The sequence below is a fragment of the Danio aesculapii genome, chromosome 9, assembly GCF_903798145.1.
Source record: "Danio aesculapii chromosome 9, fDanAes4.1, whole genome shotgun sequence".
In the NCBI taxonomy this organism is placed as follows: Eukaryota; Metazoa; Chordata; class Actinopteri; order Cypriniformes; family Danionidae; genus Danio; species Danio aesculapii.
In genome coordinates, this window is record NC_079443.1 from 47,180,430 (window position 1) to 47,200,454 (window position 20,025).

The 20,025-nt window shown below is 38.1% G+C and overlaps 1 protein-coding gene across 1 annotated transcript in view; it reads right to left on the reverse strand.

Annotated features, from left to right (window-relative positions):
- Positions 1-20,025, reverse strand: part of hdac4 (histone deacetylase 4) — a 431,285-nt gene that overhangs the window by 233,286 nt on the left and 177,974 nt on the right. The window contains exon 3 of the mRNA XM_056465891.1: positions 19,370-19,438. Coding sequence (XP_056321866.1) covers positions 19,370-19,438 — 69 coding nt within the window. The remainder of the gene's footprint in view (positions 1-19,369; positions 19,439-20,025) is intronic.

Genomic DNA, 20,025 nt, shown 5'->3' on the forward strand with positions numbered 1-20,025 from the left:
TACATGGGACAAGAATGGATGGATGGATGACTGGATAGATGGACAGATGGATAGACAGAGGGAGATGGATGGATGGATGGATGGATGGATGGATGGATGGATGGATGGATGGATGGATGGATGGATGGATGGATGGATGGATGGATGGATGGATGGATGGATGGATGGATGGATGGATGGATGGATGGATGGATGGATGGATGGATGGATGGATGGATGGATGGATGGATGGATGGATGGATGGATGGATAGATAGATGGATAGATAGATAGATAGATAGATAGATAGATAGATAGATAGATAGATAGCATTAAGTGAACTTATAACAAATATAAGTAGATAGAACATGAAGCAATTAAGTTGTCTCATAAAAAACCTCAATAATTGTGTTGGCTGAGCTCATTTTAAATTTGGTCACACTATGGCATATACGGTAAAAAATGCAGTGTATTCATTCAATTCATTCATGTTATCCCAACACAAATTGATTAAGTTAATGTAACAAATGTAGGTGGATTGAACATGGAACAATCTGTCCCCACCCAATGAAATCTCAAGAATTATTTTGTTTCAGCTCATTTTAAATAAGTAGTTTGAACAAGCAGCAAAATATACAGTTGAAGTCAGAATTATTAGCCCCCCTTAATAATTCACTCCGCTGTTAATTTTTTTCCCTAACTTCTGTTTAACAGAGAGAACTCATTTCTAATAACTGATCTATTTTATCTTTGCCATGATGACAGTAAATAATATTTGACTAGATATTTTTCAAGACACTTCTATACAGCTTAAAGTGACATTAGTGAATTAGTTTAACTAGGCAGGTTATTGTATAATGATGGTTTGTTCTGTAGACTATTGAAAAAATATACAGCTTAAAGGGGTTAATAATTTTGACGTTAAAATGGTTTTTAAAAAATTAAAAACTGCTTTTGTTCTAGCATAATAGTTCACAAAAAGAAATTAAAATATTTTCAGACATACTGTGAAAATTTCCTTGCTGTTAAACATCATTTGGGAAGTAAGAATGTAAAAATAAAAACAGCCTGAAACAATTATTTGGTGAGTGAGAATCATGACCTTTTGAACAGTAGTATTGACAAGATTAACGCACCAAAGAAGTTTCTTTAACTTTAAGTTACTCTACGCAAATATTTAAAAAAGAAAAAAAATTAAAATGGGGGCTAATAATTCTGACTTCAACTGTATATTTATTCTTTTGAGTGTACAACATTTGATATGCGTTACCTACACAACTGACATTGTATAAAGAAAAATGTTAACACCTCACTTGCAAGGAAACGGATCCGCTAATTTATAAGGTTAAAGAAAACCTCCACCACAGACTTTAGAGCAGATTTTAGTTGGTCAAAGGCATGGTCTATTTCAGCTAACTCAAAACAGCAACGCATTAACAATGAGCCTCAACACACCTTCTGTTCAGACCAGCACACACATACTGTAGGTGCACAAATGAGTGCAAATGCATTTGCTATTTAAACAATGTGGTGCAGAATATGAAAATAATTGCTTAGGGCACCGGGTGCATGATAGGGCCCACAGAATTACTATTTGCTAGTGCTAGTGCTATAATTGCTAGTGCTTTGATTGTGTTCACCTGTGCCTTATTTGTTCCCTCAGTTCTTAAGTTAAACTGCCAGTTGGATGGATGGATGGATGGATGGATGGATGGATGGATGGATGGATGGATGGATGGATGGATGGATGGATGGATGGATGGATGGATGGATGGATGGATGGATGGATGGATGGATGGATGGATGGATGGATGGATGGATGGATGGATGGATGGATGGACAGAACAATGGATAGAAAGAAGGATAGATGGATGAATAAATGGACGGATGGATGGATGAATGTATGGATGATGGATGGATAGACAGAACAATATATAGATGGATAGAATGTTAGATTGATAGAACGATCGGTCGGTGGATGGATGGAATGATTGATGGATGGAAAGATAGATAGGTGGATATGTAGATAGAACAATGGACAGACAGACAGACAGACAGACAGACAGACAGACAGACAGACAGACAGACAGACAGACAGACAGACAGACAGACAGATAGATAGATAGATAGATAGATAGATAGATAGATAGATAGATAGATAGATAGATAGATAGATAGATAGATAGATAGACAGACAATGGTCATGTGTTCTGGTCATTAGCATACAGGCCACACCCACTCTTGAGCAGACCTCAGTTTTTCTCTGTTCTGATCTGTAGTGCTGTTTTGTGTCTCTCTGCCACTTAAGAGCTCATCTATAATTCAGTGCTCTAAATAAAGAGGCAGCGCTGTGATAAAACAAGACACTGGGAGACCCGCTGGACTCTCCATGCTCACCGCCTGAGGGCTTGAACCCAAAACACAACAACAACAACAACAAGAGAACAACACAAATTCTCTCAGCACATTTCATCTTTCAGTCATTTTCAAACAGCTCTTAATACAGCAGGAATTAAAAGGATCGTTCACCCAAAAGTGAAAATGTCCTCACCTTTTGCTCACACTGAAGCTGTTCAAAACCTTTATGAGTTTCTTGAACACAAAAACAAGATAATCTGAAGAATGTTTAGCCACAAACAGGAACAAAAAAATACTATGGAAGTCAATTCTTCAGTATATCTTTACTTGTGTTTAACTCAAACAGGTCTGGATCTAAAATGGAGGATGAACACATGATGACAGCCTTTTCATTTTTGTGTGAACTCTCCCTTTAATGTCAGTTTCACCAATGAAAATGCAATCCTGCCAAATAATTTATAAAAAATATAATGCAACAATACATTTAAAGAGGACATATCATGAATATCTAATGTTCAACTCAAAGTTATTGTAAATATTGCTAGTTTCCAGATACATGATCCTCTTCAGCAGACAGTTGTGATGTGGGAGAGTTTCAGACACATGTACTGCATCACACACACACCTCCCCAAAATGAGGCACATGCTCAGTTAGGCTACTTAATATGCAAACAAATCTGTCTTGATAAACTTCATCAGCCCCAGTGTGAATTATATTCTCAGCCTCCTCCTCCTCAGACAACCAACAATTACACACAAATAACATCCCAGGCCCAGACAGAAGCTACGCGCTACTCGCTTATTTACTTTGGTATGCTTTTATTCATTACATATTTATTCATTTTGTCTGCCATTTAAATAATATTGAAGGCACAATTGTACAAAATATGTTGTTGTTTTTAGCCATCTTTGAAGAAAAAACTAGCTTTTGAATTGTTCTACTATATTTATGCATACAGACAAAAATAAATAACTAAAATGTACTAGGCAAGTGGATCAAAAGAAGGTAAAGTATATGCAATTCCTAATTAATGAATTAATCAATTTATTTATTTATTTATTTATTTATTTATTTATTTATTTATTTATTTGTTTGTTTGTTTATTTAGTTCATTTATTTTATTTACATTATTTATCATTTATGTATTTTATTTTTATTTATTAATGTATTTTTTGTTTTTTTATAATTTGATTTTATTCATATTATTTATTTACTTATTTATTTATTATTATTTTATTTATTTATTTATTTATTTTTGTTTAATTCATTTATTTTTTTTGTTTACATTATTTAATATTTGTGTATTTTATTTATTTATGTATTTATTTAATTTATTCTTGTTATATATTTTTTGTATTTACTTATTTATTATTATTTAATTTATTGATTATTATTTTATTATTTTATTTATATTATTTATTTATGCATTTATTTTTGTTTAATTCATTTATTTTATTTATTTATTGTATTTATTTACTTATTTGTTATTATTTTCAATATTTATTTATTTATTTATTTTATTTATATTACTTATTATTTATTTACTTATTTCGTCATCTTAGAATTATAAGGTTCTTTCTGACATTTTTGTCAAAAGTTATTGAGTTATTGACATATTATTTACATTACGGGATGTTTTTATAAGTTGTTTACATTTTAAGACTTTTTATTTAAAAAATAAATGTTACACACATACTGTTTGCTATGGAATGCAAAAAAAAAATTTAAGCTCAATATCTCAAAATCATTCAGAACACAGATAGAACCTTATAATTCCAAGGTGATGATTAATTTATTTATTTATATATTTAATCTGTCTCCATGACTGATATATTTTAAGCCTTTTTAAGACCCTGTGGACACTCTGCATATAGGAATTTTGGCAACACAGTCTCATTCTGAAAATGTAGCCCTATTTACATTTCTGGAGATCGCAAATTATGTAGCCAGAAGTACGTATGGCTGCATTTCGTCCTTAAAATGAACGCTAGGGGGCGGTATGATGCCATTCCTTTTAGCGCTTACCAGCTGACTGCTCACCTCCATATGGACGACTTTCCCGCTGTTACCAGTTTATCCAGTGGCTCGCCGCGTACGCTAGTGGACTTGAGACGCAGAGAGGAGTTTACAACAACGACAGGATTCGGGTCTGGCAAAGAACGGTTCCAGAAAGCAGGTAAGACAAAAACAGAAGCCCAAAAGTAAAATAAACAAGTAAATAACAGGGTGAGAACGTGGAAAATCTGAAAACGTGGTAAAAATCAGACAAGGCCTTTTCTTTTTCTGTATTGCTTTTTAAAACACTGTCGGTTGGGTTTAAGGAAGAAGGAGGGTGGGTCAGTCGATCAGTCAGCCTGTCAGTCAGTCAATAGCGGATTTACACGAGAACAGCAGGCGCGAACGGCACAAACTTGAGATCTCAAAAAGCATAAACAGCGGCCTCTGGTGGATTTGCAAAAACAAAAACTGCAAAAAAAAAAAAGCTCCTGAGATGTATTTCAAGCTCTCCAGAACTGTATATAGGGGCACGTTTCCAGAATGAGCCTGGGTTACATTTTTGGGGATTTTATATATTGAACTGCAGGGTCATTTTAACATTTTGCAGGGTCTTTATCACAAAACCAATGCTTTTATACAGACATTATTTATTTATTTAGTTTTTTGCAAAGTGAATGAGTCAGCTCACACATCGTTAAAACAACAATTACAGTATTATCACAGATGCTAAATATACCACATCCCTAGTTAACACTTCCATTAGTAGCTAAAGTCAAACGAATTACCCCCAAAAAACAAGCACAAGCAAGGTGGTCCTTCTCACACTAGAGATACAGGGTTGCATTAGTCTCTCCAAAAAAGCTCCTAAAAAGATCTCTACAAATGCATCCAATAAAACGGCTATAAAGAGCAGATGCATTTGCATGTTTTTTTGGAGACGGCTGGTTTGGAGCTCAGAGGTGTGGGCGTTTAACAAGTCGCCAACAGCTCATCTTCATTTTCAATTCATTTTCCGCCCTCGTAGCAGGAGATCTGCCCGCACGTTTGTGTGAGCCAGTGCGCTTTCACAAGCCTCCTCTGAGGAAGTGTATATGAGTGAGTAAATCATGTGCGAACACACGAAAAGGTCAGCGTTACTTGACCACATTGTGTGTTTGTGTGTCATGTTTGCTTCAAGGAGGGTTAAGATACAAGATGTGCGTATAAGGGAAATAAAATAATTTTGTAAAATATATATAAAATATCTACAGAATATTGAGATACTGTAAACAAGAAACAAAACTGCTCCTGTGCATGCAAGCCACTAAAATAAATGGGTTTCATAACGCAGCGCTTTCTGCATCTAATGTGAAAGGCTCTTTGTGATTATAGCAGGAGGGAGAGGTAAACCCTGGCACAGCATTATCTTTTTTTCTTGCTCATACTTTAGCTGTATTTCTCTTTTGGCCAAAAAATGAAAACCCAGACAATCGAGTGCATCTATAAAAAAGTAAAGAATTAAATATATCACTTTTGTCAATAAACCAAAAAAAAATACTAATTAAAAGTATTAATTTTAAGTATTTTGGTAGGATAAAATTCTAATTAGGGTTGCACAATATTGGGAAAAAAACTGACATTGCGATATTTTATTTTTATGCGATACAGTATATATTGCGATCTAAATATAATTTCACAAGATGACTTCCATGATCCATAATTTTACATTGATTGTGATGATTTTGAATGTACATAAAAATAAACAAATTACAAGCATAAACGAATGAAACAAAACAAAGACATTAATGAAATAAACATTGTTTATAAACATAAACATAACGTTGTTTAGTTGCAGCAGTTTCGTTCCGTGCTACACATTCGCACCATTGAGAAGCCTTTAAGCTTAAGTATCCAAATGTTTTCTGCTGCTCGCGCCACTCACTCGCTTAATGTCAGGTGACTGACGCTCTGCGCAGCCTTCAACTGCAGCTCGTGCTGTATTGAACAGACACACGTCACTTCATAACTATAGCGGCGTTTTTAACTGAACTAATTTTATTTGTGTTTGAATTTATTATTTTATGTCTTGGTCACACTATTCAGAGGGCGGGAACAAATTGCCTGCTCTATGGTTTCGCTACATGTGGAGAGTGTCACATCACCTACCCGAGTTTGTCGCAAATTAATTGACGTCCCCCGGACAGAGGAGCTTGGCCGGACGCATCGGGACCAAACCAATGGAGGAAAATAAATATATTTATACTATGTTGGAGTCAAAGACTTGAACAAAAACTTGGACAACGCTTGAAGAAAATGTAAGACCTTGTGAAAACGGGATTAAGACTTTTTAAGGGCCTTAATTTTCTCATAATTGATTTATGAACTTTTAATACTTTTTAAGACCCCGCAGACACCCTGTAAACATTTGAAATGGATCAAACCTTTAATCAAAGTTTTATTAACATCCTTTCTTGTCTAAAGCAATTTTGAAAAAAACGTTTTTGATCCCTCTCAAATGTTAACCATGGTCTTTATTATAGAAATAATGTAATATGATTAATCTTATTTGTTAACTGTTTGCCAACAAATTTTATAATTTGGAGTGAATATGTTTCAAATCGTACATAATCATACACCTAAACAAAAAATCTTTCAGTTTTAGGGTTAAACTCTGCTCTGAACTGTTTTTTTCTGGTTAATTACAATCGTAACTCGACATTGTAGATCTTGCTGATGTGCACATTGCAATGCTGAAACAATATATCGTGCAGCTCTAATTCTAATCGAGTCTAAAGATGAGTCTAAACATAATACTCTGAAAAAAACCTTCAGAATACAGATAACACTTAAAGTACAGGTGTCAAAGCCAGTTTCTAGAGGGCCGCAGCTCTGCACAGTTGTTTCAACCCTAATTTAACACACCTGATCAAACTAATTGAGTCCTTCAGGCTTGTTTGAAACCTACAGGTAAGTGTGTTAAAGCAGGGTTGGAACTAAACTGTGCAGAGCTGCGGCCCTCAAGGAACTGGATTTGAAACCTGTGGCCTAAAGGGCTAGTTCACGCAAAAAATTAAATGTATTTACTATTTACTCATCCTCAAGTGGTTTCAAATCTTTGAATTTCTCTACTGAACACAAAAGAAGATAACCTGAAGCAAGCTAAAAACCTGCAGCCATAGACTTCATGTCACAGTGGGAACACAAAAATACTATGAAAGTCAATAGCAACAGGTTACCAGCATTCTTCAAAATATCTTCCTTTGTGTTCAACAGAAGAAAAAAACTCAAACCGGTTTGGAAAATGTGAGGGAGAGTAAACAATGACAGAATTTTCAGTTTTGAGTGAACTATCCTTTTAAGTGTACTTTGGATGTTTTCTCTATGTTAGACTAAAAAAAAAGGGCAAAATGAATGTAAAAGCAGTGTTTTTGCCAGCAGTGGCTGTCTTTAGCGCTGCAGACTGTAGGAATAACACAGTGTGATGATGACTCAAGCTCTCAGCAGACACACAGACACAGACCAACATGCCTGAATGAACTCAAAGAGCAGGGCCGCACAGAGGCGTCTACTGCATGAATAAGACATAAGATGGACCGAGTTTAGCACATGACTTCAGCACTCTGGATACTCAGACATTCAAGCAATTTGACGAGAAAACGGGACTCTTTCCCTGATGCATTTCACTCTCTGAAAAATTTAAAGACATTCTTGTGGAAGTAAAAAAGGAAATAGTTGTATGCCCTCACTGATATTTCAGTACACTTACAATGAGTATAACAATAAAGTATCATAAAAAGCACTACACAAAAAAAAATAAATAAATAAATAAATAAAAAAAAAATATATATATATACATATATATATATATATATATATATATATATATATATATATATATATATATATATATATATATACATATACATATACATATATATATATATATATATATATATATATATATATACACACACACACACATATACATACATATATATATATATATATATATGTACATACATACATACATACATGTATACATACATGTATACATACTATATTACTATTTTACAGGTCAATTGGGTAGGCTAAATAGCCTCAAATACTAAAGCTAAATACTCATAGTGTCATGGATTGGTCAGGCTCTCACGACCCCCACTCACGAAGATCACCATCACCTGACTTCTAATGAGCACACAGCTGCATCACATTCACGAGCACCAGATAAAAGCACAGCACTCCAGTCGCTCATTGTCCGGGCTCGTCTCGACGAAAGCGGACAACTGAGCGACCACTCAGCGTAGTCATCCTCAGCTAAAACAAACGATTTACTTACCTGTTCTCTTTGTATTCCTCCTAGTCTTCCTGGTCCTCCCGAATCGTCCTGTCTTCCAGTCCTTCCAAGTCTGTGTCATCCTCTGTCAGCTGTATCTGGTGTGTGCTGTCCATCCTCGTGTATTCCTGTTACCCAGCCACGGAGGAAAAGACCCCAACATCATTCCTGATCCTCCTGGCTATCCTTCATGTGCTCCTTGTTGTCATTTAATAAACACCCTAACGTTTCCTTACCTCTGTCTCCTGTCCGCTTCATAACAGAAGCCCGGACCCAATAACGACGACAACATGAGCACCCCCGATCACCTTCAAGAGCTGGTGGACCAGTTGAAGCGGATTCTACAGCCACCAGCTCCACTTTCCAACGCACCACCAGCACCGAGCACTTCCGCCTCCACAGTTTCTTCTTCGGCCCTTCCTTCCAGTCCCATGGCCCGACCAGCGCCCTACTCAGGCGGAGCGGGGGAGTGCAATGGTTTTCTGTTACAATGTTCCCTCATATTCGAAATGCAACCTTCTCTATATCCCACAGATAAGTCGAAGATCGCCTACATCGTATCTCTACTCTCTGGACCTGCACTTAAATGGGCTGAGACGATCTGGAACCAAGCCGGGCCGGTCATGAATTCCATCACTACCTTCACGGAGTATTTCAAAGAGGTGTTTGGACGTTCTGATGGGGAAGTAGCCGCTGGAGAGCAGCTGTATCATCTAAAGCAAGGTACTCTATCTACACAGGAATATGCTCTCCGGTTTCGCACTCTAGCAGCTGCAAGTGGATGGAATGAGAGATCGTTGTTGACCACGTACCGGCTCGGCTTGGAACCCACTCTCCGAATCCAACTGGCCACATTAGATGATACAATGGGTCTGGAGAGATTCATCCAACATTCTCTCCGATGTTCCGATCGTCTCCGTTCCTATCAACAGGACAACCATCACCCCCTCGTCTGCACTCCTCCAATCGCCTGAGTCAACAGCCTCTCCAGAACCAGAACCCATGATAATAGAGTCTGGAAGACTGACATCAGCGGAACGACAGAGGAGGCTGACCCGGGGTCTGTGTCTATACTGCGGTGTCAGTGGACACACCCGTATGGAGTGTCCCCTTCGTCCCATTCGGACTTCAGTGAGTGTATTCAGTACGAATATTGAACAATGTAAACCACTTACTACCACCGTACAAATAACTACTGCCTCTATTTCTCTCCTTGTCACAGCCCTCATCGACTCCGGGTCAGCAGGGAACTTCATCTCCCAATCCCTCTGTCGTCAACTCCACCTCCGTACTGAGGCGTCCTCGCATATATACCAGATACAACCGATAACCCAGTGCACTCGATCTTCGACCCGTATCCATCGACAATGCGAAGACATCCTTCTTCAAGTGGGGTTGTTACATCAAGAGAGGATTCAATTTCTGGTTCTGGAGGGTGCAAATATGGACATCATTCTAGGGCGCCCGTGGCTGGTGAAGCACGATCCCATCATCTCTTGGGGCACAGGAGAGATAAAGAAATGGGGATCTGGATGTACACCTGCCTGTTTTCCAAATCTCCCTCTTCAAGGTCGGAACCCCATTTCTTTGTTTGCAACATCGGTCGAGAGCCCTCCTGAGAAGCAGTCTATCCACATTCCTAAGGAGTACAGCTCCTTTCATGATGTCTTCTGCCCCAAGAGAGCTTCCCAGCTACCGCCGCATCGGCCATGGGACTGCGCGATCGACCTAGTTCCAGATGCCCAGTTGCCAAGAGGTAGGATCTACCCGCTCTCGCTTCCAGAGAATCAGGCAATGGAAGATTACATAAGGGAGGCTCTGAGTCAGGGGTACATACGTCACTCAAAATCACCAGCCGCCTCAAGCTTCTTCTTTGTGGCCAAGAAGGACGGAGGGCTGCGTCCATGCATCGACTACAGGGTCCTAAATAACGGTACAGTAAAATACCGATATCCCCTTCCTCTGGTACCAGCCGCTTTGGAACAGCTCCGAGAAGCTAAAGTCTTCACTAAATTGGACCTCCGCAGCGCGTATAATCTGATAAGAATACGTGAGGGGGACCAATGGAAGACAGCATTCGTGACCCCTACTGGCCACTATGAATATGAGGTCATGCCTTACGGTCTGGTCAACGCCCCCTCCGTATTCCAAAACTTCATTCATGAAGTCCTCCGGGAGTTTCTTCACCACTGTGTAATAGTGTACATAGATGACATCCTCATTTACTCCCGGAGTGAGGCCGAACATCGCCAACACGTTGCGGAGGTCCTACACACATTGAGAGAACATCACCTCTACCTCAAAGCGGAGAAATGCTCATTCCACCAGAAGTCGATTCATTTCTTGGGATACATCATTGACCAAACCGGTATACGTATGGATGGGAAGAAAATTGAGGCTGTTCTATCCTGGTCAGAACCCACTTCCATTAAGGAGCTCCAGAGGTTTCTTGGGTTTGCTAACTTTTATAGACGGTTTATCAAGGACTACAGCAGGATTACATCACCTCTCACTAATCTCCTCAAGGGTAAACCCAAAGGACTGGAGTGGACCAAAGAAGCAGCCGCAGCCTTCCGCCTTCTTAAGAAGGAGTTCACAAGGGCCCCACTCCTGACTCATCCTGACCCAAATCTTCCTTTCGTGGTGGAAGTGGACGCATCCACCACCGGCGTCGGGGCAGTATTATCTCAACATCATGATACACCGCCCGCCCGACTGCATCCCTGTGCCTATTTCTCTCGGAAGTTGAGCCCGGCGGAGCAGAATTACAGCATAGGAGACAGGGAGCTTCTAGCAATCAAGCTAGCCTTGGAGGAGTGGCGTCACTGGTTGGAGGGAGCCAAACATCCGTTCCAGGTGATCACAGATCACAAAAACCTCCAATACATCAAAGAGGCCAAGAGACTATGTCCACGTCAAGCCAGATGGTCACTTTTCTTCTCACGTTTTGATTTCTCCATTTCCTATCGTCCAGGACCCAAGAATCTAAGAGCAGACGCTCTCTCTCGTTTACACGAGCATCACGATCATGAAGAACTCCCAACGAAGATTCTTCCCGAACACATCTCCATTTGTCCGATCACCTGGAACGCTCCTCCAGTCGTTGCCACTCCGGAAGCCCCTACTCCGCCGGGATGCCCTCCTCATCGGCAGTTCATACCACCTGAACACCGGGTAGATCTGATCCACTCCTTACATACCTCGCTAGGCACTGGACATCCAGGGATCAACAATACTCTCTCGCTAGTATCCCAACGATTCTGGTGGCCAAACATGGCAAGGGATGTGAGGCAATATGTTCAGGGCTGTAAGGACTGTGCCCAATCCAAGAGCCCACGTCATCTACCGCTGGAAAGCTCCATCCCTTGCCGATTCCGAACCGTCCCTGGTCACACCTAGGAGTGGACTTTATCACTGACCTCCCTTCGTCAGAAGGTAATACCTGTATTCTAGTCATAGTAGATAGATTCTCAAAGTTTGTCAAACTAATCCTCTGAAAGGTCTTCCCACAGCCTTTGAAACTGCCGACAATATCTTTAATCAAGTCTTCAGGTCATTTGGTATTCCAGAAGATATTGTGTCGGACAGAGGTCCACAGTTCATCTCACGTCTATGGAAAGCCTTCTTCAAGCTCCTAGGTGTGGCCGTCAGCCTCTCTTCTGGATATCATCCCCAAACCAACGGGCAGACAGAGAGGAAGATTCAGGAGGTGGGACGGTTCCTGAGGACCTTCTGCAGTGGTCACCAGAACTCCTGGAGCCAGTATTTGGGCTGGGCAGAATATGCCCAAAATTCACTGCGGCAAACCCTCCACCGGACTCACGCAATTTCCAGTGCGTCCTGGGCTTCCAACCACCGCTCTTTCCCTGGGATGGCGAACCATCTGATGTCCCCGCAGTGGATCACTGGTTCCGGGAGAGCGAGAGAGTCTGGGACGAGGCTCATCAACATCTGCAGAGGGCAGTCCGTCGAAGCAAGGGTAACCGCCGATAGGAGAAGGTCTGAAGAACCCAGATACACACCCGGACAAAAGGTGTGGCTATCCACCCGGGACATACGCATGCGACTGCCCTCTCGCAAGTTAAGTCCCCGATTTGTTGGTCCCTTCACCATCGTGGAACAGGTTAACCCCGTCACCTACAAACTACAATTACCCTCTCACTACCGTATTCACCCTACATTCCACGTATCACTCCTGAAACCCTATCACGATCCTGTTCTTCCCTCCACAGAGCCTGACCACGAAGAGGAACCCCCTCCTCCACTGCTCCTAGAAGAAGGAGCCGTCTACGCAGTGAAGGAGATCTTGCGTTCCCGACGTCGTGGTGGCCAGTTGGAGTACCTGGTGGACTGGGAAGGGTACGGCCCCGAAGAAAGGACATGGGTTCCCAGAGCTGATATTCTCGATCCTAGTCTCATGGTGGAGTTTCATGAGAGCCACCCTGAGTTCCCAGCGCCTAGAGGCAGAGGGAGACCACCACGGCGTCGGAGGTGTCGGCCCTCAGGAGCGGGCCCTGGGGAGGGGGGTACTGTCATGGATTGGTCAGGCTCTCACGACCCCCACTCACGAAGATCACCATCACCTGACTTCTAATGAGCACACAGCTGCATCACATTCACGAGCACCAGATAAAAGCACAGCACTCCAGTCGCTCATTGTCCGGGCTCGTCTCGACGAAAGCGGACAACTGAGCGACCACTCAGCGTAGTCATCCTCAGCTAAAACAAACGATTTACTTACCTGTTCTCTTTGTATTCCTCCTAGTCTTCCTGGTCCTCCCGAATCGTCCTGTCTTCCAGTCCTTCCAAGTCTGTGTCATCCTCTGTCAGCTGTATCTGGTGTGTGCTGTCCATCCTCGTGTATTCCTGTTACCCAGCCACGGAGGAAAAGACCCCAACATCATTCCTGATCCTCCTGGCTATCCTTCATGTGCTCCTTGTTGTCATTTAATAAACACCCTAACGTTTCCTTACCTCTGTCTCCTGTCCGCTTCATAACACATAGTGAATGAGTGAATGTGTGTGTGGATGTTTCCCAGAGATGGGTTGCGGCTGGAAGGACATCCGCTGCGTAAAAACGTGCTGGATAAGTTGGCGGTTCATTCCGCTGTGGCGACCTCGGATTAATAAATGGATTAAGCCAAAGAGAAAATGAATGAATAAATGTTTGCTTTGGCTTTTTTTGGGGTTAATTATTGTGATCTCCCGATTGCAACAGAGAAATACTGGGAAATCTCTGTAGACTGATGGCATTTCATGCTGTTCAGCCTTATAATCTTAAAATGTGAGCAAAATCACCTGTTTTGTCATCACTTAAGACACTATAGAATCATTCAAATACTAGCTCTGAAGTGACGTTGGTGAATGAGCAACGATTTCTGCTGTTCTGACATCAGCTGCAGATGTGAATGAGTGGCGGAAGAAAGTAGTTCCTCGTACAAAATAATTTTTAAGACTCTTCATGTTTGATTTTCTTTTTTATACACACGTTTATGCCATCATATAACTGTTGTTTATACATATACATATTTTTTCACCAATTATATATATTTTTTTTATATTTAGAATTGTGATTATATGTAACGTTTATAAATTATGCTTTTAGAATAAGTTCAAATTCCAGCTATTCTGCATAAATAGCAGTTTCTCCATGTTTAACACCATGTCTTCTAAAGAAACAGCATGAACTGCTTCATATCTAATGCTTACATGTCTCGCACATGTTGAATAATGCATGAAGCTGCATATGGTGGTCTGATACTGTGTATGTGCTGCTCCAAAAAAAATGAAGACATCACAACTCCACTCTGTCTGGTCAGAAACACAAAGACTTACTGGCAATATCACTGCCCGTACAGTTAGTGTCCACTCGGACGCAGTAAACATACGGTGTAAAAGAGCACTGGTCCCTGTTCAGAGAGCATGTTTACAATCAATAGTAATTCAGCATGGAGGAGCAGGGGAGCGCAGACTGAGGGACGAGTGGAAAGGCGCCGCTGGCAGTGAGCAGGTCTCCAGGCGAGACTTTCAGCACCATCTGTTTCCTGCTCCGTCTTAAAACCCAGCAAAACTAGCATGGACACACACACTCCAAACCTGAACACACTGCTCATCAGGACCAGCAAAATACAAAAATCTCCAGTTTAGTGTCAGACTATGAATACAATCTGTGAAACATGTTAAAATTCTTTCCCTTCCAATGTTTGTCAGCCTTTTAGATATATTAATAACAAATTAAAAGCATTAAAACGAGAATTATGCAGCTGAAATGGAAATTTTTGCTATCTTTTTAAATGTGTGTGTTTAATGATGTGAGTTAAATAAGAATTTGGAGACATTAAAATGTAATTAGTATCATTTAACGGAATCCAGTAAACAAATTAAACAAATCCTAACTGGAATTAAGCTCAAAACTGTTATTTTTGTTCAACTTAAAATATGCTATTATTTTTATACATTAATTTATTTTTAAAAAATAGTCAGCATTGCAAATTATTATTATTATTATTATTATTATTATTATTAAAGTACTAATATTTTATCCAACATATAAAACTAAATCCAGGGGGAAAAGTGAGAGAAACAAAGAATTTTGACTTCATAGGGGTCTAAAATTATTTGCTAAACTTAATAATACTAAACTTAAAATAATATATATATATATATATATATATATATATATATATATATATATATATATATATATATATACACAAAACAGTTCTGTCTGGTTCTTGAATCTGATTGGCTGATAGCTGTGCAATATTCTGCCAGTAACCGCACTCATCCAGCCTTTTAACTCTTCACCCTTGTGTATTACTCCGCCCACATACAGCGACCAGCAGGGGACACTCTACAGTTTCACAAATATTGCTGCTGTTGGGCAACATAATGTACTTTTGAGGCTTTTTAGTCAAGAATGTAGTTGTTTAGATTGCAACTATGCAGTTTTTTATTAAGACAGTGACTATTTTAAAATATTTATAATTTCTGAAACACAGCACGTCAGCGGCCATAACCTGTGTTTAAACAAAGACGGTTGATGGTGTTCATCCACAAGATAGTAATAGAGTATGCATTATAAGCCGTAAGAAACAGCTTAATTTTTAAACCACAGCTGATCAAATCATTATTTAACAGGTAAATGACTTTGTAAGTCGATCTCTCTTTTTTGTATGTTGTAGTGCTGTATTTATATTATAGTAATATTGTGATCTCCTGATTGCAAGAGAGAAATACTGGGAAATCTCTATAGACTGATGGCATTTCATGCTAGTTCCTTTTACAAAAGGGTTTTTGAGACTCCTGTCTTTGATTTTCTTTTTTAGACAAACAATTATGCCATCAAACTGTTGTATAAACGCAATATCACACTTGTAGCAGTGCAATATGGCTGTATATTGTCTCATGTGTATATATATATATATATATATATATATATATATATATATATGTATATATATATATATATATATATATATATATATATATATATATATATATATATATATATATATATATATATATATATATATAATTATAAATATATGAGCAATATCACACAAGCAGCAGTGCTATGTGACAATATACAGCCATATTTAACTGCTACGAGTGTGATATTGCATTTATACAACAGTTTGATGGCATAACTGTTATGAATATATATATATATATATATATATATATATATATATATATATATATATATATATATATATATATATATATATATATATATATATATATATATATATATATATATATATAATATATAAGAAGAAGAAGAAGAGAAAGAAGATGAATTATTTTATTATTATATACAACTTTATTTTATTTTATTAATAATGGAATAATAAATAATAACAATGATAATAACAATAAAATAAACAAACAAACAAACAAATAAATAATGTTGGTAAAATTATGTATTTTTCTGGTTTCAAATAATAATTTTTTTTTTACCATAAATCTTTTGTAGAATTTTGAATAAATAATGTCCATTATTAAACTGTTGCCAAAACTGAATTAGTTTTGTGATTTTAACTATTACGTAATATTAAAAATCCCTTAAATGACATAAAAGGCTAAGTAATTTAATTTAGGGAGAGGATTTATAGGGATTTATTCGTGATTTTTTAATTTCTGATTAAAATGCTAAACAAACAAAATTAAAAGTATAAATGAATGGGATTTCACAGATAAGCACATCTATTCCCCTATTTCATTCCTCGTTTCCTTTTAATCTTTTTTAATCATGCTTTCCTCCTCCTTTACTTTCATCTGAAAAAGGATTTACTGAGCAGGTCCTTTCAAACACAACCCAAGACAAAACCTACAACTCCAGCTGTACTTCTACAAAAAAAAAAGCAATTTAAATACACACATGGACACACACGCGCACACACACACTGTAAATACATCTCTAAGCTCCAGCACAGCAGTAACTCCTCAGACTCCAGCGGTCTGTGTGTGGCGTTCAGGTCAGGCCAACATGTTTGTGTGTAGATGCCAGGCTCTGTCTCTTCTAGCAAGAGCAGAGGGAAACCACACGACCAAACCAATGTGTTTGTGGCTCACCAGCAATCCACTGCTACTGTAGTTTCAAGACGAGAGAACACACATACACACACAGTGGACATTTGCTGATATTGAATAATACTTTAAATATGCAGTAATATCACATAATTTCCACTGAATTAAAATGATTTTGATTATGATTATTATTATCATCATCATTATTATTATTTTTGATGTTATTATTATTATAAAACATATAATAATAATAGTAATATTAATAATAGTTGTTGTTACCATTATTTCTTATTATTACTGCTACCATTTATTTACATTATTTATTTACATTTTTTATTTATATTATTTATTTATTTATTTATTTATTTATTTATTTATTTATTTATTTATTTTACCAGGAAAACCTCTTGAGATTTGTAATTTCTTTTCTTACAAGAGTGACCTGGATACACAAACAAAAACATAACAGACAACATATCAAAATAAATCAATACAATATATAATAAAATTAATACACTATATAATTGTACCACCAAAACATATCCAGGCTCCAAATAAAACATGCAGTAAGATTTTCAATTATTCTAAGATGTAATAAATTTGTATCTGATTAAAATCATGAGACTACATCAAAAATAAAATGTGTCTACAGAGCAATAAAACACATCACTTAGTACTTCGTCAAGACAGCCAATCAGAGCATATTATTCAGTGACCCTGTGGATTGTTTTGATGAACTCTAATACTTGACCTCGGTCGGATTGGAGCCATATGCACACACATGCACGCATACACATACACAGTTGAAGTCAAAATGATTCGCCTTCCTGTTTTTATTTTTATTTTTTTCTTGTCAAATATTTTTCAAATTATTTTTAACAGAGCAAGGGATTTTTCACAGTATTTCCGATAATATATTTTTTTCTGGAGCAGTTTTTTAATTATTTAAAACCAACTAAATCATTCTAGTAAATAACCAATATTTAGCCTCCTTAAGCAATATATTTTGTTTATATTTTTTATTTCTTGCTTAGTTAAGCCTTTAAATGTCACTTTGAGCTAAACTAGTACCTTGCAAAATATTATTTACTGTCATCATGGCAAAGATAAAAGAAATCAGTTATAAGAAATTAGTTATTACTAATAATATTACTATTATGTTTGGAAATGTGTTTAAAAAATTAAAAGTTAAACAGAAATTGGGGAAAAAATATACAGGCGGGGGGCGGGAGGGGGGATAATTCTTCACCTGTATACAATAAGTCAAGTCATAAAAATCCACAGTGCCTGACTGTGGTATTTTCAATATTTAATCCACATTCGATATTTCGAAAAATTTATGGACCCTACTATAAATAAACATCTTTCATTCGTCAACGAATTATTTTTATTTGCATCCATCCATTTAACAAACGGGGCAGCACAGTGGTGCAGTGGGTAGCACAATAGCCTCACAGCAAGAAGGTAGCTGGTTTGAGCCTCGGCTGGGTCAGTTGGCATTTCTGTGTGGAGTTTGCATGCAGGTTTCCCTCAAAGTCTAAAGACATGCGCTATAGGTGAACTGAATAAACTAAATTGGCCGTAGTGTGTGTGAATGAGTGCTTCAAAGTACTCGGTTGCAGCTGGAAGGGCATCCGCTGTGTGAAACATATGCAGGAATAGTTGGCGGTTCATTCTGCTGTGGCAACCTCTGATAAATCAGACATTAAGCAGAAGGAAAATTTATCTGAAAACAATAGTGTGCTAGAACGAACAAGCAATAGACTAAAGGACAGCATAAACAATCGACAAATCCATCAATGAGGCATTAAAGAATGAATGGCAGGACAAACAAATGATAGAAAGAACATCAGCATACAACCCATTGTTATCATAGCCACTTTAAAGTACAGTGATTACTGTTTTTCTACATTCAGATTGTCGTTTTCCAGGCACTTCTCATCCTGAAGACTTAAATAGGCTATTATTTAATATTTTAACAGATGTCAATCTGGCATACAGCATGCTGAATTACAACTTGTGTACAACATGCACCACCTCAACTGTGTCTAGGAAGCCAATCAGAGCATCTTATTCAATGACTGCTTGATGAACTTTGACCCTTGACCTTGCTGACAATTTTGTCGGGGCCATATGCACACCACACACGCGCACACACACACACGCATGCATGCATGCTGAGAGTCCTACCAGGAGGAATGTGGTTGACTCCAGATGGCTTGAGAAGTTCCAGTGGCTGTTCTTGAGTAGGAAGTCCATCTGTGGGAGAGAGAGAGAGAGAAAGAGAAATGATTCCAACTGAGAATGCAGTGTAGCACTGAGGATCAGGGAAGCATAAGTCATCAGGATATTGTATTACAGCTCTGCACACAAATTACATATGCAACATATGGACTGATGCCAAAGAAGAGGGAAGGGATGGCAAGCGTTTGTGAGGGATTATTGTTCAGTCACGATAGACAGACAGAAAGATACGATAGATAGATAGATAGATAGATAGATAGATAGATAGATAGAAGATAGATAGATAATAGATAGATAGATAGATAGATAGATAGATATATAGATAGATAGATAGATAGATAGATAGATAGATAGACAGACAGACAGACAGACAGACAGACAGACAGACAGACAGACGAAGACAGACAGAACAGACAGACAACATCGACAGAAACAGACAGCAAGACAGAACAGACAGATAGATAGATAGATAGATAGATAGATAGATATAATAAAAAAGATGGATAGATTGGATGGATGGATGAAAAACAATAGAAAGAACCAAAGATAGAACAATAGAAAGATGGATGGATGGATGGATGGATGGATGGATGGATGGATGG